General features: G+C 36.2%; 1 protein-coding gene across 2 annotated transcripts in view; it reads left to right on the plus strand.

The window, feature by feature from the left end:
• HSD17B4 (hydroxysteroid 17-beta dehydrogenase 4) overlaps nt 1-15750 on the plus strand; it is a 63284-nt gene extending 47534 nt beyond the window's left edge. For both annotated transcript variants that reach the window (XM_080362237.1, XM_080362238.1), the window contains 6 exons: nt 513-619; nt 929-1015; nt 2401-2490; nt 4493-4631; nt 13413-13540; nt 15336-15750. In XM_080362237.1, the coding sequence (XP_080218363.1) occupies nt 513-619; nt 929-1015; nt 2401-2490; nt 4493-4631; nt 13413-13540; nt 15336-15425 (641 nt within the window). In that variant the 3' untranslated portion in view covers nt 15426-15750. The remainder of the gene's footprint in view (nt 1-512; nt 620-928; nt 1016-2400; nt 2491-4492; nt 4632-13412; nt 13541-15335) is intronic.
• The last annotated feature ends 6231 nt before the right edge of the window (nt 15751-21981 follow it).

Genomic DNA, 21981 nt, shown 5'->3' on the forward strand with positions numbered 1-21981 from the left:
CAGGGCTTTTTCCACTTCTAAGTAAAGTGAATCCTGAAGTGTGTAGTACGTGTGAAGATTTTTGGCAATTATGAATAGGAATTAAAAGTGGGAAACCTCAAATAATATTGGTATCAACTCTTTTTAATCGGTACAAAACCTGTTACCCTTAATATGCTTACTTCTGTGTAACTGTGTTTCTGGTGTGCCAATGCATGTATACAAAAACAGTCAATCTCCTTATTTTTAGTTTTATCACCTCTGCAGACAGAAACTAAACCTACTTGTGAGTCTTAAATAGCATAGGTAGTGTTGGAGTGCCAGTTCTCATTGAGCACTTTCCTTTGCCTTGAAGTAGAGGAAGCAATGAATGGTAGCAGACATTTTTTCAGTGAGATAATCCTTTTCCTTTTTTTAAAATCTAATTTAAGAGCATTATCGGAGGAAAATACTATGATTAAATATAGGTATTTGTAGAAGCAACATGTGTACTCCTAATATTACAAATGCTAAAATGTTACTTTTTGAAACAGGATTTAAGAAGCCTATACTTCATGGACTATGCTCCTTTGGGTTTGCTGCTAGAAATGTTTTGAAGCAGTTTGCAAATAATGATGTGAACAGATTCAAGGCAATCAAGGTGTGTGTCTTTCTTCTTTGCAGTTAATTTTCTTGATTTTCTGGTTTTAATGCCAAAAAAAATCCTTTGGGATGAAAAAAGGCTTTTGCACTGTGTCAGTTGCCACAGTTACTTTTACTTATTGCTGCATGCATTTTAATACTTCTATCAGGCATGTTTGCTTAAATATTTAGCCTTTCTGCATTGCTAGTTGACTGATTTTTCTCTTTGTTTTTTCTCATTTTGGTGGAAGCTATGCTTTTAAGCTTTGCATGTATGTATGACAGATCTATTCACAATACCACCCTTTTTTTTTCCCCAACTTTTTAGGTTCGCTTTGCGAAGCCAGTCTTTCCGGGTCAGACTTTACAAACAGAAATGTGGAAGGAAGGAAACAGAATCCATTTTCAGACCAAGGTTAGAACACACTCACCATTGTGGGCTTTAAAGAAGAATGTGTTGGTTAAAAGACTGGGGATACAAGGGGAAGTGAAAAAAGCAGCTTGTCAAGAACAGCGTTGAAAAAGGTTTTGTAAATAAATGAATAGAATTAAATATTTGTACTTATATTATGGTGATTTTCTGTGTGATTTCAGTAAAAATACCATTATTTTCATCAGACTCGATACACTCCTGATAGTAAGTAGAATCAGAACTCATTTCATCATGTTGCATTGTTTGTGTTTGTCCATTCTGGACGAGCAAGAAGTAGTCATTCTCCTCAGCTCAGCATAATTTGTACTTGTTTTCTTCTTGTTTTTCCACAAGTGTGGAGTTAACTTATTTTGGAGAGAAATTATAGTGTTTAACAGGATTATAGAAAACTATGTTGTTCCAACAGTTTGGAATTATGCAGATTTCTTTATGGCCGGTTGGCTTTGTCTGAAAGAAAGCCATCTTTGTACTTTTGATAAACTGAGGTTAAATCATACTGAAAGCAGACATGTAACAGTGATATTATGGATTAAATAAATTCCCAGCATTGTCTGAAGTGCAGTGGCAGTGGTGACAAGCAACTAGGGATGGTTTGAGTAATCTTTAATATCTAGTCTTTCTGTGCAAGAAACTAGGCTGTGATATTGGATATTCTTCCTCTTTGGCTGTTGATAATGTAACTCTCTGTATGTGTTGTTAGTGAATAATTTTGCGACCTTTTGTTTGATGTCCTAAGTCAGAACAGTTTATCAGACTCCTTAAGAAGACAGTGCCAAAATTAAACCCAGCTGCTCTTCTAACTTAACTATTTTTAAGAAATGGAACTGAAAGGAATTGAGGTGTTTTTCTCCTTTATTCTTCTAATATTTCTGATTTTACAGTGTTTAAAAAAATGTTTGCATTCCAAGTTGCAGTATAAGACACCTGGAGATAGCAGAACCCTCTAGGCAAACTCTTGGTAACTGTCTCGCTCCTTCCAGGAAGAACATTTTAGAACAATGTTTTTCTCAGAACTGTTTATGAATTAACGTTAATAGTGACTTATAAGACTGGAGGTTAATTTTCAGATAAATGAGGTTTATATACAACTTTGTGAACAGAAAAAAACAACAATATATTTTTATATAATTTCTCAAGAAGCAAATTATTATGTAGTTTGAAGAGCTGTTTACAAACTACAGTATACTAACTTGCCTCAAGACTACAGTGCATGCATGGGGTGTTCTTTTTCCAATCTGGAACTTTTTTTTTTCTCTTTTCTTCATCTCAGATTTTAAAATGTAAGGAAGACTTCTTGATTGTCCTTCTGTTGTGACTGTTTGTGAATATGGTATCTGTTTAATGTAATTTTTTTTCTACCGCTACAGGTCAAAGAGACTGGAGAAATTGCTATTGCAGGGGGCTATGTGGATATAATACCAGCCCTGGACAAACCAACTGCTCAGGAGCCTCTGAAGGTAGCAGGAAACAATAGAAAACTTAACTTTCAAAGCAGCGTAGTTAGGCTTTATTTTTGTGAAAAAAAAATGTGGGCAAAATGTTCATATCACCAGTCTTATTTGCAGTAATTAAATGATTATATGGGTTCTGAGATGTGAATACATACAGTACGTAATATACAGAAGTTCATGGATCTGTTTGAGGGAAAAAAAAAAGACGTTTTAGGATATGCAGGATGAAGTTTGAAGAGCTTGATACCAGTTCAACTGTTACAAAACACCACTGAGGGACACAAGTTTTGAACACTTGCATAACTTCAGATTGAAATTAGTCTGTATAACTTGGGGCTGTACCTGTTAAATAAGCTTTTTTTTAAAAAAAATTCATATGTGTTGAAGATCCAACTCAATGTGAGTTGTAGAAGTGTGTGATCTCAATTATTTCAGAGAGACATGGAGAGGGTGGCAAGAAAGTATTAGAATAAAAGAATTAGTGAAAATGACGTAGTGTGCCCATAGAAAAGAGCAGTTTTGGCATTGAATCATTTTGAAAGAAGGGTCTGACTGCTTCTTGCTCTTGTGGTTTGGCCTAATGTAATATGCATTTTATATTTTAAAAAATCTTATGCATGCATGCATTAATCCTGGGTTTAATTAGTGGTCACTTGCCACAAAAGTCAGAACTGTACATACAGTGCTGAGGATGTCCTGGGTTCTTAATGTGGTCTAAAAGACACAGGTGCACAGTGCATTGCTTTAATAAACTACATTTTTTTTTCCTATAGATTCCAGCCTGCAAAGGAGGAAACTAATGCATTGAAGTTTCTTAAATACTAAGATAGTAGCAGTCACATAAAACTTGTGGGATATTCCTGGAACCTGTTTCTTTTTGCTGATTGTGTTCATTAGTCTTAAATTCTGAACTGTTGCCAAATCTGCATTTGTAGTTCAAAAATATACACATTTGAAGTTTCCATTGAAATAATTACAGAACGTGCTGTGTTTTTGTTTTGTATTTTATTTTCTTTCCTTTCCTGGGTGTTTTGTTTTGTTTAAGCTTACTCTGAGAAATTAAGGTGCTTTGACAGAAATTTGCTGACAGAGGCAGACATTCAGCAGGGAAATTAGCCTGAGTGAGTGAATACTGGCAAATGTAGATGTCATCAGAAACTCTGTTATATAGTGAAGGATGTTCATCTTAATGAAAGAGGTGATAAGATAGCAGCAGGAGTATTACAGATAGGTACAGCAGAAGAGCAAAAGCCATGGGAACTTTGTTCCAATTCCACCTAGGTGAGAAATGTCACCGAAGCAGCTCTTTAAAGAGTAACATTTTATCCAGTACAAATATTTGTTGAAGAAAGACAATGAAAGGTGTGCAAAATAATACTGGAAAAGTTGAAAATGTAAATGTAGCTAATCCTAGTTACATTTATACAGTCCTAAAATTACATTCAGCCTTTTGAAGGTAACTGTGAGGCTGATGTGGCCCCCAGTGAAATGAGTTGGACACCCCTAACTTAAATGGTAAATACCTTGTGGCTGCACTAGAGTTCTGACAATGTTCATAGTGCAGTCTGTTTTGAATGTCTTCTGTGTCAGGTTAAAGTAATATATTGGTAAAAGCATTTACGTATTCTAAAGAGTAACATGTCATTTGCCCTGGAAAAAGTGGCAATGGTTATCCTCAAAAGGGAATAGAGGGCAACTTAGAAGCCCATAAAGAGCTCTAATTATAAAGCATATCTCAAACTGTAGTGATAAATGACAAAAACTGTAAAAGCAAGATTTGAAATAATTCTCAAGGAAGAGTCCTTGAAGCGTTTTCTGCTTGAGTATACTATTTAATGCTGTGACAATTGCTAGAGGTGATTATTTGTGGTGGAAGAAATCTCAATTGCATTTAATAATTCTGCAAGAGAGACTTTCCTGGACACAGTGCTTGAACTAATAGAAGTATTTAGTACTTTTAAACAGTTTCAATTTTAAATTCTTTACTCTCACTCTCTTCTTTTTTAAGACTGCAGGGCTGCAGAGTGACCTTGTGTTTGAAGAAATTCGTTGTCGCGTAAAAGAGATGGGAAATGAATTGGTAAAGAAAGTAAATGCTGTATTCCAGTGGGACATCACTAAAGACGGCAAAACAGCAATGCAGTGGAGTAAGTCGTGGCTTTTATATAATGCCTTGATGCATTTTTTTAATGAAGTGAGATTAATTATACTCATTCTAATTAAATGGATTTCTTGAAAATAAGCGTAAGATAGTAGATGCATATTCACTGGGACCTAAAAATTAGAATGCATACTGAATGCACAAGTGACTAGGTCAGATAATCTTCTGTAACGACAGTTACTAACCTTTCTAGGAATACACTTCTGTAACTTGCACATTTAGATGTAGTCGTATGCAAACCTTCCTCTAGAACAAGAGTGCAACTCTTTACATTTTCTAGAATGGATCATGACTGCACTTAGAGCTGCAAGTTAAATTAACCAACTAGGAGTTCTGTGCTACAGTAATTAGTCTGTGATGTACAAGCTAACTAATCTAAAGTATTTATTTCTATTGCATTGTTCTTGTTACTTTAGTGAAAATATAGCCCAATTTGTTTCCATTTAAGTTTTCTGAGACTGAGGTTTAATTAAGGTGTGATGATGCTTAGCCATCCTTGAAACATGGGACTGGGTTGATGAAGAGAAGCTAAAGCTTGTGATAGCAGTAGGTCAGAGGGGAGGTGTTTCCTGGTAAGGTGGATTCTACAAGTATGTGAAACTTTCTGATGGGGGCAAAACTACTACCTCAAAAAACTTTTCTTAAATTATCTTTACTTAAATTCTCTTTCACTCAGTTTCTAAGGGCTAGTATTTTTGCAAAACAGTCTAATTTTTGTAATTGCATATGTTTCATAATCTTTGGAATTATTACTTGGTTGTTGTTGTTTGTGGGGTTTTTTTGTTTGTTGTTTGTTTGTGTGTGGTTTGTTTTTTTTTTTTTTTTTTTTCTTTTTGTCCTGAGGTGTCCTAAACAGTGTATAAATAGAATGTAAAATTTTCCAAAGGGATAAACCATAGTCAGGTTGTAACTTGTAGGCATATGCTTTTTTGTGGAGAAATGCAAGTCATGGGGTCAAGTCTGTGACTTAGACTGCTTCATTTTGGTTGGTCTCAATGGTTTGGGGAGATGGAGCCGAGGTGGGCTGCCCATTGACAGGCCGAGGGGAGTGAGTGGCATGTTGGTAAGTCAGATCTGGTCTGCATTGTGTTTTGTCTCATGGACTGTGACTTTTTTAAAACTACTGTTAAATCTTTGCAATGTCTGTTCTGAACAAACGGTTACTGTGTTTAAGAAACAACTCTCCCTCTTATAGAACGGTGTAGAAACCTGTAATTTCATTTTCTTTTTTTTTTCCAGACAGTAACCAGCAGAGATTCTGAGCAGCAAGACTGCTTTAAAAGGTTCAGGAAAAATTTCATACATAGATTGATCATGATAGATTTGTTCTGCCTCTCTTTCCTATTAAGACTTTTTTTTGAGAGATAAAGGGTGATTTTCACTTGGATAGCAGTTAATCAATATATTGGATATACCTGTGTAGATTATGTAGGCTGAGTACCTATACATCAATATGAGAGGGGGGTAAATACTGTATAATTCAACTCACAATGTCTGTCTTAAAACTCATTACTGCTCTTAATTATTCCTATGGTCTCTACAGTTTTTCACTTTTATACTCAGTAATTTTAATGATAGTCCTGTGTAGAAACTGGACAGAAGGTTTTGAAGTCTTTTTAGTGTTCTTGCTTATATTTTTAGAAGTTATGTTAGAAACACATAAACTCTTGAAGTGGATACTTGTGTTTGTGGTGATTCTGTGATTAATCAGTCTTGTCTATTGTTACATGTGTAACTAAATTTAATTTAAGTGATGGTCATGTTTATAGTGACAACCAGGAAACTACTTTATCTTCAAGATCATTTCTGTTTGTCACCTAAACTCAGTATTATGTATGTTTGATGAGTGAAGGGGCAGATCAATGGAAGAAAAATCTGGTGATGAGTGTTCAAGACACGAATTAAATTTCTGACTCAGGAAGACCTTAAGCTGAATGCAGAACAGGCACACTTTTAAAGACTTGGGCCTGAGCAGAGGCCTTACCTGCTTCATGAGACAGGGTTTTATTAGTGGGGCAACAGGTGGCTGTTTCTGTCATTTTATCGAGAGAGATTTTAATCCTGCTTTGAGTAACTCAAGAGTCAGCCTTTTCTGTTTTTCAAATGAAGTTTGTCCTCTCTTCTGTTTCTTGCTGAAGCAGTGGGAGGGAAGTACTGTCTTCTTCCAATGCTTATTTCCCTAGCTAAAGGGGATTAAATAGGCATAACTTTTCTTTGCCCCATTCCCTATGCTTCTGTTGCAATACACAATATCTGTACTTACGTATAAATTTGGAACTACTTAATGCTCCTTGTGGGATGACGGGTGGAGGAAGAAATCTAACATTTTAAACATTTCCTGCAGTTTACAACTGTTAGGAACTTAAACCAAACATTTCCAAAATCTCAGAAAAGTTACTGCAAGTTTTAATGCAGCACGAGTCAATTCTTTCAAGCTTAGGTGTCAAAACAGTGACTAGTGTTTACGAATGACTGTAGCCTCTGTGCTGTCGCAAATATGTAAGGCTGAATGTAAATATCTAGATGACAAGAAGGGTGTGTTTAGCAAATTTAGGTGATATTTCTCATTAGGAATATTGGCATGCAAGTACTGCCTTTGTATATTACTTTTTCAAATAATGTTCTGTGTCATCCCATGGTTTGCTGAATACTTTTGTATGTCTTTTGAGATTTCAAGTAGTTAAACAAAGCCAGTCTTTCCCAACAAAGGAATGAGAAAGCAAAAGTTGGTTAAAATTAAATATTAATATTTTAAATATTAAATTTTAATGTCAAAATATCAAAATACTTGTGTAAACTCATTGGTAGTGTGTTAGCAATTGTGATAACTGTAGTGTCAACTGTTGCATTTCGTCCTTAAGTGGAATAATAGCATACTGCTATTGCTGTCTGCTTAGTAGTAGATTTCTAATGGCAAGGTATATCTGCATGATTGGGTATGTTTTTAAACACTACTCTAGTAATTTAAAAAAACCCAAACAAACACAAAGCAGAAAAAGACCTTCCAGAGACAAGCATTTAAGATTATTAAGCTTAATGCTTTTTGCTTGTCTGCATATGTTATTATTCACCTTTCAAGAGTATCATAATGTACTGTCTCTTCTACAAGATGCCAGCATAATTCAGTTTGCTAGGTGAATGTGGCTTTCCATTCAAAGCAGGACAGCTTTCTTGCAGTTGAGATATTCTTGATAACCATAAAGATTTCTGACAGAGCTTTGTATGGTCATCACCAAAACTTCTGTAATGCATATGAAAAATGACAGCCAATTTAGAATATGTAACATTGACAATGCCATTATGTGACTTGAATGCTTGACTTTTTCTGTTGTTAATGGAATGGAAGTTTCTGTACATAATTATAAATTTTAGCCTTTGACCAATTAATTTTTTACTTTTGAAATTGAAGATGATAGTAAGCTGTTACCTTTCCTCTAGCTTGAATTTAATCGTGTCACTATTTTGACCAGTTTCAAACCTGCTTGAGATTTTAATGTTAGTCATTAGAACTGCACTTCTTTACACTACATTTAAATTTGGCCAACTGATTACTAGTTCATCTTCTGTGTATACTCATTTTAAATCTGTTTTCTAAATGCTATGCTAAATTAGACTATAACAATTTTAAATTATCTTTTCTTAAAGTCAAATTGCAGTTTTGAGAGCCATAACGTACCTAGCTACCACTAAGCAAAGAGGAAAATATGACATGAAAATTACTTTAGAATTTTGTTCAAGTGGATAAATATTGTGTATTCCTTCAGCGTATGGTCAAAATTCTTGACATTATTATTGAAACTGAAATGTCAGGAGGTAGATTGCTTCAGGGAAGACTTTTTTTAAGCCTTGAGTTGATGCTAATTGTTTCATTATCTATCTTCTTTTTAGGTCTCTCTTATGAGGACCTCCCAGGCCTTTACAGGCAGTGTTTGTTGTTCTTTTGGGCTACCTGCTAGGCCTCTTTATTGATTTTTTTTTTTTTTTTTTTTTTTTTCATAGTTGTGCAGGTTTGACTTTTAATTTTTTTACTTGTCACTTTTGCACAGCTTTATGCTGTTGTGAAAACTGCAGCAATTGACAGCACTAGAAACAATCTGGGCCCCGCAGCTCATTACTGTCTTAGTCAATGTTTGTAGCTACAGCATCTTCTGCTAATGTCCTTGAGCCTCTTAAGATCTGGGAAGAGGCTGGAAGGGAAGCAAATAAGAGAAAGCAGCAGTATGAAGGACTGCTGTGAAATTTGTTCTCACATGCGCAGTTGTTCTGGTGGTATTTGTTGTTACAGAGACACTTCTTGATGGTATTGTTAATATTAGTAACATCAGTTTGTTTAATTAGCAATGACTTCTACTTTTATGCAGTTCTCTGTGGATGGTGTGAAGCCATGGGGAGATGTAGAACCATTGATGTTGCACACAGGATGTGAAATTTAGCTCATTTGCTGTCTAAACCATGTTGAACTGTAGCCACTGACAACTGATCTTAATTAGTGGTATTTCTTTATAGAAGCAAGCTGTTCTAATTTAACAGGATGCTGAAAATCCTCTTAAGAAGATAAAGCAATATGATTTTGGCAGTATCAAAACCTAAGGAATAAGATAAGTGGTACTGGAGCTATCTTTTCTTATGTTTTAGCAAAATTCTTAATTGAGATTCCCCAACTTCGACTCTTTCAGTTGGCTTTACTACCTGAAGTATGCTTTGTTCTCTCCTGAGACCTCATTGCAGCCTCTCAGTACCTAAAGGGGACCTAAAAGAAAGCTAGAGAGGGACTTTTTACAAGGGCATGTTGTGATAGGACAAGACTTAGTAGCTTTAAAGCAGAAGAGGGCAGATTTAGATTAGGTGTAAGGAAGAAATTCTTTGCCATGAGGGCAATGAGGCACTGGAGCAGGTTGTCTAGATAAGCTGTGGATGCTCTATCCCTTCAAGTGTTGAAGGCCAGGTTGAATGGGTCTTGAGCAAAATGGTGTAGTAGAACGTGGCCCTGCACATGGAAGGGGGTTTGGAACTACGTGATCTTTAAGGTCCCTTCCAACCCAAACCATTCTATGATTCTATGAAGTTTCCTCCTTACAGGGAATGGAAAACAACCCCCAAAACTTGCTCTTCTTTGTTCCCCCCCCCAAGGAGAAAAATAAAAAAATAATTATCATGTATGTTCCTAATTTTTCTTGCTTCCTGATATACACCTAGCCCAGAGTATTCAGATGACAACTGAGACTAAACTATGGCACTGGTACAGGAACAAATGGTTATAAACTAGCAATGAAAGAAATGAGCTAAATACCAGAACAGATTCCAACCATCAGAGCAGAAAAATTCTAGCTTTCCAAAATGACCAGCGGGGGTGCCTTCTTGTAAAGTATAACTTTATGAGATAAAGCTATATAACAGTGGGCTGCTGTAGCAGGGAGCAGTCTTGATGCAAGTCCCTCATATGTGTCTTCTACATATCTCATCACTGCAGCTTGCATGCTGCACTATGACAGCAGCAGCCAGCTTGATAATAACTTGGTACTGGCATAGCTGTGTCACTGCTCAGGTGGCTGGTGACCTGGGCAGCTTCCCGGCAACAACCTTGTGCACAGCTAGTGCAGATCCACTGCTAGCAGTAACAGATGAGCAGCCTAAAGGTGTCTCTGGTGTTCTTTGTTCCAGCAAACATGTAGCCCTCCATAGCTGCTGCACATACAGCTCTTCCAGCCATTCACATTCTGCCCACCTGGCAGAAAAGCAGAATCAAAAAGTTTCAGTGGAACAGTAGTTATTCCTCAATTTTTTGTTTTTACTTGTATACGTTAAATGTTACATTATAGTAATTAAATATCTATGAATTTTTATTGTTCATAAGATGTTATTGTCAGAGACATAATAAATAGGTCAAAAAATTATATATATGTGTATATATTTTTTTATATATGTGGTTTTTTGTTTGTTTATTTATTTATTCATCTAGGCTAAAACATCGGACATTTAAATTATATAGCAGGTAGCCAGTGAGCCGAAAACCCTAAGATTTGGGGCAGTGGTTTGGTTTGCCTTCAAAGAGTGCCTTACCATTTCTAGGAGAGAAATACTAAGCAGTCAGATTATTGGTTGGTTGGTTGGTTGTGGTTTTTATTCTGCTTTACAGAGACTAAGTAACTGCAATACAAGATTCTTCCTTCAAAACAAATGGAACAACGTGTCACCCACTCTTCATTGCCTGAAGTCATACTGCTTCATAAATTATTAAGCAGTTTTGTCATAATTTGTCAGATGTTCCCAGTCAACTACACATAATGATTTCTTTCCAGTTGTCCTACCAAAGTTTTATTCTTTCAAGAACTGGAAAAGAAATATCTTCTGCCTTCAGCAGTACTTTTAAAAGAATAATGAAAAACAACAGATTGGTAAAATCTTCTGAGTACTGCTCTAGAGAGCCATTAACTATCAGCTAACAAACCTCAATGGCAATGTCTTTTCTCTACAGAAGGAGATGCTGAAATGAAGTAGCTTAACTCTAAAAAAAGATAAATATTTTATAACCATTGAAAACAAAGGCAGTTTTACAGTAATAACATACTATTAGATTTATCTTTGTGAGGTTTTTTTAGAATTTCTAGTAAGTTATAATTTGAAATGGGTTAAGGCTTTGATGTGACTAAACATAAGAGTTTTCCCCGTGTTACCATGATTATTCAATGTTTACAGGCATATTTGTGCTTTGAGAGTTTACAATTAATTATAGATGTGGATTGATAAGCGGTGCTCTTGAGACTTGGATAGGAAATGGAGAAGAACAGGGATTGTAAATATGTTAAGGATGTACTATATTCAGATTAAAATCTAGGAGCTGCTAGAACTTGCATGAGTCATTATACCTTTGTAATTCTAACTTTTTGTTATCTAAATTTTACACTGCTGAGACTGATGGATGAGTATTGTCAATGAGATATATCAAAACTGTTTTACCAGCCAGTGTTTAGTAGAGAAGAAGAGGGTCAGCTTGGTCCTGGGAGATGTTATGTCAGGTTTTCAGCATCCAGATTCCCTTCTGGAACAGTCTGAGAAGGGCAGGGACAGCCAAAGATAAAATGCATGCAAAATTAAACACAAGAAGGGTCTCATGCTCTTTTGTTTTGTGAAGTCCAGAAGTAATTAAAAATAAATAATTAAGAACTATAGGCATCCTGGAAAACCACGTGTGTGTTTTGTAAACTTATACCTGGGGCTTGCTGACCCATGCTGTTTGGCTCAAAGAGAGCTCGGTTTGTCTACATTGGTATGGTTTGTTACATTGCTAGCATTTGAGTAGAGATGTATTTTAAAAGCACATTGATGGTTAAGCTTGGTTAACTTAATCTTGGGAGCTGGTATCCACTGTGAGACTTGTTTGGTTGGTTGTTTTTTTTTTTAAGTATTAGCCTGTGCCTGCGTAACTTGCAGTAGCAATGTCTAAAGGCTCACATACAATGTTAAATTACAGATAATAGTAACTGGTTTGGATCAATAGAGTGTTACACAGCTTCTACCCACAAACACAGAAGGCGTAGATTGTTACAGCTGGCGCTCACTGTTTTTTTTTTTCTTTTCCTCTTATTGCATTAAGTTAGTGATGTTCATTAAACCTGTTCCTGAAGATATAAATTACCTGAAAATCAAGTGGATAATGATAATAATCCAGCATGTCATTGTACACTTAATTCCCCTTCTAGTTCTAACTGGATAGATATTACTTAGAACAGATTTCAGAAAATGAAAGGCTGTACAGACCAGGAATAGTTTTTGTCTCTTTGAGTTTAGTTTACGTTACCCTTTCAGAAAAATTATTTGGAAAAAAATACTCTAGATAACTTATGCAGAAATAAGTCCCCATAGTTAGGCCAGTGTCTTAAAACTTGGCAACTAAGAGAAACTGACAGTTTTAGTATTGACTAGGCAGCCAAGCTTCTGTGATTAGAGATGTCATGTCCTTATGGGAATGTCCACTCGAATAATTTTGGTTTATGATTAAAACAGGGGCCACCGAGAGGAAAAGGTGTAAATGGAAAGACTGGGAATTTGCAGACTCTGAGAATTATTCAGCAGGGCACATCCTGTCAAAATAATCTACTAATATTCTTCTAAACAAATGACACAATACCTGATAGTGTTAGCCTTTTAATAGATTATTTTGGCAGTTCATTTGGTGTGGGAAAAGAACACTCTGAAGCTCCAGACACTTTGAGGAATTTTTGGCTTTCCAGAAGGAAAAGACACATAATTGGCAAGGTTTTAAATATTCTTTGCATGAAGAAGAACAGCAGGCTATATTGCCCGTGGGGCAGAACAGGGAAAATGCTGCATGTTTGAACACCACCATATTTGCCTTCTCTGAATATGAGATACTGTTTTAAAACATTAGAGACTTATTACTAACTTAAGCATTTTGCAGTAATTGCATAGATCAATATCTTCTGAATCTTAAGCGTTGTTTAAAAATGATTTTTGCCATCTATACAAGAACAATCAAATGACAGTCCTCGCTGTAAATCCCCTTCTCCTTAGTACAGGAATATTTTTTTATTTTATTGTAATCTCAATTATTTTATTTCATTAAAGATGAAGAATTGAAAGCTTTTCATTTTCTAAGTGGCTGTTAGCTCAGGATTTATGTTTATATTGATTGCTTCAGAGTAATTGATACGGTTGTTCATAGTAATAGGTAAGGAAAGTTGTGTTCTTCAGACTGAAGGTTTTATTTTAATTTTGAAATAAAATTATCTTTGCTGCTTCTTCTCAGCAATTGACTTGAAGAATGGCTCTGGAGCAGTGTATCAAGGACCTGCAAGAAGTTCTGCTGATACAACCTTCACTCTCTCAGATGAGGACTTCATGGATGTGGTACAGCGGAAGACCAACCCCCAGCAGGTAAAACCTGGGTGTCACAGACATACTTGCATGAGGAAATATTACTTGCCTTAAATCAAGCTCTGGTTGATGACTGCATTCTGAAGTTGCAATACTGGATATTTTGATAGTGCAAACCAGATTCAGATGAGGTATAAGCACATCATTGCCCTATACTGAATTAGTCAGAAGGTATGGAATTTGTTCCATCTTTGTTATCTTGAGACAAAGATACCTCAAATGATGTAAATCTTGGCAGTACCAAGTTAGTTGTATGTTTATTTCCTGACACTTCACAATATATGATTTGCAATGTTAGGGTTTGTCAGTTTGATTGCTCAGGCTGTTTTGATTGGCCACATTGCAGGAAGTTGGTATTTGTTGCAATATCCCCATGTACTGCTACTACTGCAGCAAAGAGAAATCTGGGAACAGTACATGCATGTAGATCCATTGAAACTGGTCAAAATTTGCCCAAACTAGGTAGCTTTTTAAGGGAAAGCAATATTTAAGAAAGATGTGTAACCTGGGTCTGCACTTTTAGCTTCTTAGAGTGGTAAACTGCTTAAAACTACTAATGATACTAACAAAAATGCCTTGTATAAACGTAAATTAAACTGTCACAAATTTAATATGTAAGCTTACGGATTAAAGCTTGAGCAAATGAAAACTTTAATTAAGCTCATCATATATCAAACAGTTCATTTTCTTTGATCCCAAGCAGAAGTTGTTGGAGACTTTGATTGTAAAATTGGAGACGATGATGCCAAACATTTGTTCTGAGTCTTGCATACCACATGACCCTCTATATAGCGCAGGCATAAAGCATAAACAAACAAGATGTTGACGTATAATCTTCAGAGTGCTAAAGAACAGTGATTGCAATTCCAGAACATTATCTTTTCTTTGGTATTAGTATTTTCTTTGAGTTTCTGTGAAGTTTTTAATCTAAAGGAGCTCAAAGCATCTATTCAAATTCTTTTCTGCTGGCTTTCTCTATTCCTTATTTGAATGTATTTCAGGTTAATGGAACTATGCAAAAGCACATTGTTTCAGAACTTGCAAAGGGCTTTCAAATTGCAAAGCCACAGTGAGGCAAAACTACTAAAAAAATATTGAATTAGGTTGAAAGAGAGTATACAGTTCTTTGAAGTAGGGATAATAAAAATGTAATATACCAGCATTTCAGTGAAAATACTGATTGATCTGTGAAATGCAATGAAATCGTGTTTCATTCCTGTTTGTTTTAATATGCTGCGTATACAGCCAGTGCATTTCTTTTGAATATGTGTGTATGAACATTACGCAAGTTCCTATTTGGATTTCTTATGAATTTGAGTGAGTAGCTGACCTTTACATTAGGCCTTGGATTTTCATTAAATGGCCTTTTTATTCCATCTCTTTAATTCATGTAAGGATCTATAGGTATCTATAATGTAGAGAGGGGAGGATGGGGAGCTTTAATTTTGTGCCCTGACAAAGTTTCACTATTAGCTTCTGTGAAGAAGTTAGTGTCATACCCTACGTGTAGAAAAGAAATGGAGACCAGTGAATTTGTTTTGTATTTATTTCCCCCCCAGCTAAGTGATAGACTTGGCCTTGCCTGCACTCTAGATAGAAAACTGTGATTCGGGATGATATTAAAATTGAACTTGCGTGGGTTTTTTTGTTGATGACCAATGGGTATTATGCGCTGAAGGTTTTCTCCTGAGCACTAAACAACCACATTTATCTTTGGCGTCTTGTTTGGTTCTAGAAGCTCTTTTGATAGTGGTTGAATAGCTGAATATATTCTTCTCCCCTCTGCTTTTTGTAGGCATTCTTTGCTGGTAAGCTAAAAGTGAAGGGGAACATCATGCTGAGCCAGAAACTGGAAATGATCCTGAAAGATTATGCCAGACTCTGAACTGCTTGATCATGTACCACAGCAATGAAGAACAACAGAAGATAGAAACTTCTATTAGTTCAGCTTCAATGATAGAAACATTTACAGGCTGCTTAACATGAATGTACTGATTTACTATGCTGCCAGTATACAAGCTGTTTTAATTGCGGTAGACAGATAATTATGAAATGAACATTAATATTATCCCTTTTTTTGTTTCTCAGCAGTGGTGGAGAATCATACTTCTCTCATTGCACACTTTTATCTAAATAAAATGTATGTAGTTCTTACAAAGATGAATATATATCTATATTAATTCTGAAGAAAATTAAACCAACACACTTCTTTGATATCTCCTTTTATGTGTCTGTCAGTCTTCATTTATATTGCCTTAGGTACACTGTCTAATTTCAATCAGTGTAGCTGGTTTATTATTAAAATGAGCATTATATTTTGTCTTAAGCTCTCATGATCCCATTAAAACACCTGAAGGTGGAAGTCAGTGCTGTTTATTTACATCTTGTAATTATGTGTTTTTTCCTGTATGGGAAAAGTCTCTTGAACTTTAGGTCTGCCTGCCTTATTTAAACAGTCCTTTTTATGTAAGTTACTCTTATAAATTACATGGGAAATGGTAAGCATTATTCTTTAGGGGAAACATTTTAATCTGAAAGGTATTGGACTGTGCCAAAACCCGTCACTGTAGCCAAATTGTTCTTCATGTAGATGCATTCTTGTCAGGGCCAGCATCATGGCAACAGGAAAAGAATGAGTAAATTCCTAATTTTGTACCTATGGCCAGAACTAAGGTAGCAGCTGTGGCCATATGTTTTCCTAAACAAAGTATGCTCTTAATCTCTGAATGTCACATGAACACCTGGAAGTTTGATTTCACCAAAGTAACCAACATTTTGTGTGCTCAGTAATTTTTTTCTCATTCATATTTGTTCTACGTTGATACCTTTTGAAGAATTCAGGCCATGTAAGACTTGTCTCCTTCCTCAGAATGCCAAAATAATTTGCTTTATCTAAGGGTTTTTTTTTTTAATATTGGAAAACTGGAAGGTACATCACTGCCCTGACTGTATAAGTGGACTGTAGCCATTAAAGAGCCTTTTGGGGCTACAGATAAATTTGACAGTTTGAGGACAAATTCTACATGCTGTAATACTGAGTCAAATTCTCCACAAATTTATTTCTTCACAGCTGTCCTGTCAGCCATGCTTTCATTCAGGCAGAGAAATATGAATCTGAAACATGTCAAGTATCTCACATAAATTACACCGTGAATAGATGTGAGATAGAACAAATGTGATGTTCACCACCTCAGAGAAGCCATCCAACAGAAATGATTGAAGAAATGTCATTTAACCACTTAGCATTTAGCTTTTTCACAGCAGTCATTTCTGTATATGTGGGACCTAATCATTGCCTATGCTGCCCAGCTTCTATCTACCGAGCAACTTTGTGACATATACATAAAGGTGCCTTCTGTTACTTTCTCTTAAGAATTTGTATCAGAAAGGCAAATTGATTGCAGCTTTGTATCTTTATGCATGCACATGGTAGGCCCAAAAAATTCGATTTTCTACATGTATATTTCCTGTCTGTAAATCTATATATAATGACATAAGAATATGTGTATTAAGAAAAAGGAACTGTGAGGAACTAACTTTGAGTCTAGGAAAGCAATTATCAATACATCCACTTAAGCATATTATATTTACTTAGGTCACATGGTCTTGAAAATTCATAACACGTGATTGTTTTTCTCAGCCCCATAGATTGTCTGTAGCCTTAAAGCACTGCGCTAGAAGCTGGGAACTGACTGCTAATAAGCTTGCTCCACCTTGGAACTGGGAAGCAAAAATGTTCAGGAAAGGGAAGTTGGTTCTTTTGAAAGCCATTACCATTTAGCATATTAGAGTTCAATGTAGTAAAGAACATCTGTCTGCTAAACATATTGGGTGAGGATAAACGGATAACCCAAGAATCATTAATTATAGGTACTCTTGTGATGATTTCTATCCTTTATAGTTTCAATTGGACACAAAATAAACATGCTTCAGTTTTATCCCTAATACCAGTCTTAATTAGAAATACAGAAGGCACACCCCAAATTTACACTAGTGTTTGGCATATACATCTTAGATTTTAGCCTGACTTCAGCTTTTTCTTGCACCATGACTTTTTCATAGGTCTTAATTTTGGGTGGAACAGAAAGTCCCTACTTTACTGTGAAAGGCTCTTCCTTTTGCTCTCCTTACAGAGGCTACAGAGCACACATCTAAAGCGATAAACTCTATTTTCTTGAAGCACAGTTCAGGTGTTAAGTTCTTTAATCTGCTTTATGGCCTGACTAGCCATTATGAATGATCTTGGCACATAGGTTTCATCTCTACACCTAAGTATTTATCTTCAGAATGTTCTAGTGAGCTCACACTAATAACGTAACCTGTTATTGTTGAAGGTAAGGTCACTTTGCGATGTTGAATATATACCCAAAGTGATTTGGAGGTTTTGGGTTTTGTTTTCCCACTGTGTGGAAACATTCTGTTCATGGTTGCTAGCTTCTAAGAGTAGTATTCTCACAAACAAGTAGTAAAACCAAGTATGTTTAAGAGAATGCATGTGAGGGAATGTTAGCCAGTTTGGCAGGTGGTTGTTTCAGTCTGAATGATTCTCAGCTGCTTTCATCTATTAACTGAACATCATCATTCTCTTTGAGGCTCATGTTTCAATCCTTTCCATATCTGGAGCATTTTGGGGAATTTCGTGTCACTCAGCAGCAGCAGTACCGGAGTGGTATTGCATCCGTTTCCACGCAGGACTTAGAGACATGCAACAGCAACACACCACGTTTTTTCTTTTTTTTTCAGGGTAGCTGCTGCTTTGAATGTTTTTCCTTTGGTAGGGATAAGTGCCATTGCCTTGGATTCCAGTGTCTCACTTGTTTGCCACACATCTCAGATATCACTCTTTAGCGATACTGCTAAATTCTCTAGCAGATAAGGAGGCTTTTACAAGCACCTTAGCAATAAAATTCTTAATGATGCATGTACTGTATTTAATGTAGAGGAGAGCAACATTGTCTGCTGTTTATTGCAATGTGTGCTTTATAGTGTTTTGATTAATTCTGCATATGTGCAAATAAGGTGCTGTCTGGACATCAGTGTAAAGTCTGGATGTCAGACTTTGTAGCAGTTGAAGGTAAGAATTCAGTTGTTTGTCTTTCTGGGATAATTGAGTTAGTGCTAAACCTGCTAGTGTAAATTGGTGTGATTTTTAATCATGGCACAGTATTGTTTTTCTCTTCCTCCTTCTCCTTACATTCATTACAGTCTTCCTGCTGGCTTGCAATTACGTCCATTCTCCAAAAAGTAAATTGCAGCTCCACTGACGTATGTCCTCTTCAGTCACTTACGGGTCCTCTAATTAAAGCAGGAGAGCAGTAATAACAGATAGGGAGGGTTTTTTGACTATTAGTACTGGCTTCAGAGAAGCCTGTGCTGAATTTCATGCTTTCTGGTCACTGGCATTGTTCTTCATTAGTTTATGTCAGAGGAGTTCAATGTACCTTCAAGCTGTCGTCAGTAATTACAGATAACAGCTCTTTAAATCAAGTGCATTCATAATCAGGGAATATTAAAACAAGTAAAATGGGGGATAAACGGAAGCATGAGAAAGAGGTAAACTTGAACAACTTCAGAGAGAGAAACTTACATGCTATCTCCTCTCAGGCTTATTCCCACAAGCACCACACTCCTAAGGGTTATTTGTATTCTGATGGGCTGTGCTTCTTGTAAAGAGGACTGCCCTTTGTTTTGTTTTTAGGTAAGGCTCTTTAATATAATGCAATATACCCTGACAGAGGTCAATGTCACTGAAATGGTATCTTCCATTACCCTCGACAAGCCTTAGAGGCAGAGCAGCATTTGGAAGGTGATGACTTTGTCTTTACATAATATTGCGTCCTCCTAGCATGGATGAAGATATGCGTAAAGAAAGGATGTCTCATTGCAGTGTTTTCTTTCTGATCATAATCTTTGAAAGCATAAAGGGAGAAAGGCAATACTAATATCTGCCCCTTCCTGCAATGTTTTTTTCTTCTACTTCAGTTGGTGCAGATATTTTTCTGCTCCTGTGAGAATGAGTTCTCGATGCCGATCCATCTCCAATAGAAATTCTGTCCTTTAGGCCATCGGCTGTATCTCCGGCAGGCTGACTTCAACAGCATCGGACATCAGCAGACCTGAAGTAAATTAGGAAAAATATAGTAAACTATGGATGCAGTTGCATATCTGTGACTTCTAGATCACCCTCACGATACAATTAAAATGTTTCATGTGTCTAAAAATCAGTGTGCGAAACTGACATGACAGGATCTTAGATCAGTTGATAGGCTGAGGTCTGTAAGAGATGAATCTCTTTGTGTCTTTCTCTGAATACTATCAAAGTTCCCATAGTCTGCTAAGTTCAATCACATGTACTAAGGTCATTATGTCTCAAAGACAGAATGAAGCAAGGTACAATTATATGTAAAGTTGTCCAAATTATATGGTGTCAGGTGTATGCATCTTGCCAAGAGCTGTTTTAGAATGTTATTCCTCCTCCTTCCCATATATTACCTTTACCTTCGTGGTGTTAAGTGCCTTTTTTTCATTAGGATTAATACTATTTTAATCAAAAATTGACATAATATAAGCTGAAAGAACAATCATAAATATGCAAATTTAAACAAATATTTAGGTTAAGGTTAATCTTTTTACAATTTCTAATATAGAACTGTATGATCTCATACAATATTAAAACATTTTTTAAAGGTTTCTGCAACTCGCTGTTCTGAATGTCATCTTTTTTAACCAATACTTCCTCTTCCCCTCCCCTGCCTATGCCCTCTTATGTTTTGCCAGTTCTTTTGTGAAGGAACATCAGAAGGACCACAAACGTAGGTTAGTGTAGCGGTGTCAGTAGTTCATGAAGACTTGGATTTGGAATGGGAAGGAACAGGTTGTTGTGGCAACTGCGTTTCACCTGGGTCTCGCTCAACTTTGAGTCAGGACAGAAATGAAGCTGCCAGAAAACTTGCAGTTGGGATTCCAAGACTTCTGTTGACTAAGTAAAAAATTGAATAAGTAGGTATAAGTTTATGTTTCTATCCAGGTTCATGTTTCTATCTGCAGCTCACTCAGAAAAAAGCCTATATTACTGTAAATGTTTAAAAAATGCTCACATTGAATTGCTGAGGTTTGGTTGCATCTTCTTACTTTACCAAAGTAATTTCTTGTTCCTGCAGGATAAAGAAAGAAAAAAAAAAGAAAAAGAAAATAACGCATTAATTTCAGACTTGAGTCTAAGAGTCTGCAGTCTGGTTAGTGTTTCCAACGTTATTAGGACAGCAGCTTCCCACACAAAATAGTAATTGAATTGCTGCTTGCATCAATCAATGTGCCTAGCTTAAATCTCATAGCACTATACAAGTATTTATCTCTTCTGTTGCTTTTTTGTGTACTGTTCTTTACTTGTACTAGTCTCTCCATTGTGAGGAAGTGCAGGAGACTCATGAAGCTGCCTGACCTTGCCATGAATCTCCCTGACACTCCTGTTCTCTGCTCCCCTATGTTTCTTTTCTCGTCAAAACTTGGTCTGTGCTCTGCACAGTTCAGCCTTCTGCTGTGTGGAGCTCAGCCTGATTTTTATGAACAATGGGCAATGCAATTTTGGATATCTGCTGTAACCTTATCAGAGCTCGTAATAGCTGTGGTGCTGAGAGCATTGTAATCCTGTTAGAAAACGATGATAAAAGGTAGCAGAGTTTCTGATGGAATGTAATACATGTGGTTTTTCAGGTGTTTCTTTTTTCATAAAGATAAAGTGAGGCCACTTGAGTACTATATCAGGGAAAATGTAACCTTCCTAGCTCAAAACATATTTTAAATGAATTTTTCATTATTTGATTCTTCAGTGCTGTTTTTCACATACGCGACCAAGCACAGCAGGGAAAATTATAAACATAGAAGAGAAGAAGAAGAAAAAAACCCAAACCCAACCAACCAAACAAAAGACCTCAAAAAACTTGTCTGTTATTTTTCATTTTCTGAGGAAAAAATAAAAAATTTAAATGAGGAAATATGTTCTTTTTATGGTCTGTGAACCCACATCACCGATTCAGTTGGGTTAAGCAAATGCCCAGAATACATGCGTAGGTGAGGCTGGTAACAGTCAACACTGACTGAGCTCCAGTTTGGCTTTAGGAAATTCTTCTGAATAGATGATGTTACTCACATTTGAAGTAAAACCAAACGTCTGATCACTTGCTGTCATTCTAAGCATGGGGTTTTTGAGGGTTTTGTTCGTTTTCAAGAGAGATGTGTTTATCTTGGTGCGTTTTGCAGCTTCAAGCTCGGTGATTAATTCCAAGCCACTTAATGAGCCTGCAATTTCAGTAGTTTTCATGGTCAGCCTGAAATCTGAGACCAATGTTGTCTGTTATCGAAGTATCTTATTTTGAAAGGAAATGACAATTTACAGTCAGAATGGCATGCGTTTATTTAACTTTTCACTATTCCAAAAGGAT

Source organism: Nesoenas mayeri (genome assembly GCF_963082525.1).
Source record: "Nesoenas mayeri genome assembly, chromosome: Z".
NCBI classification, from domain to species: Eukaryota; Metazoa; Chordata; class Aves; order Columbiformes; family Columbidae; genus Nesoenas; species Nesoenas mayeri.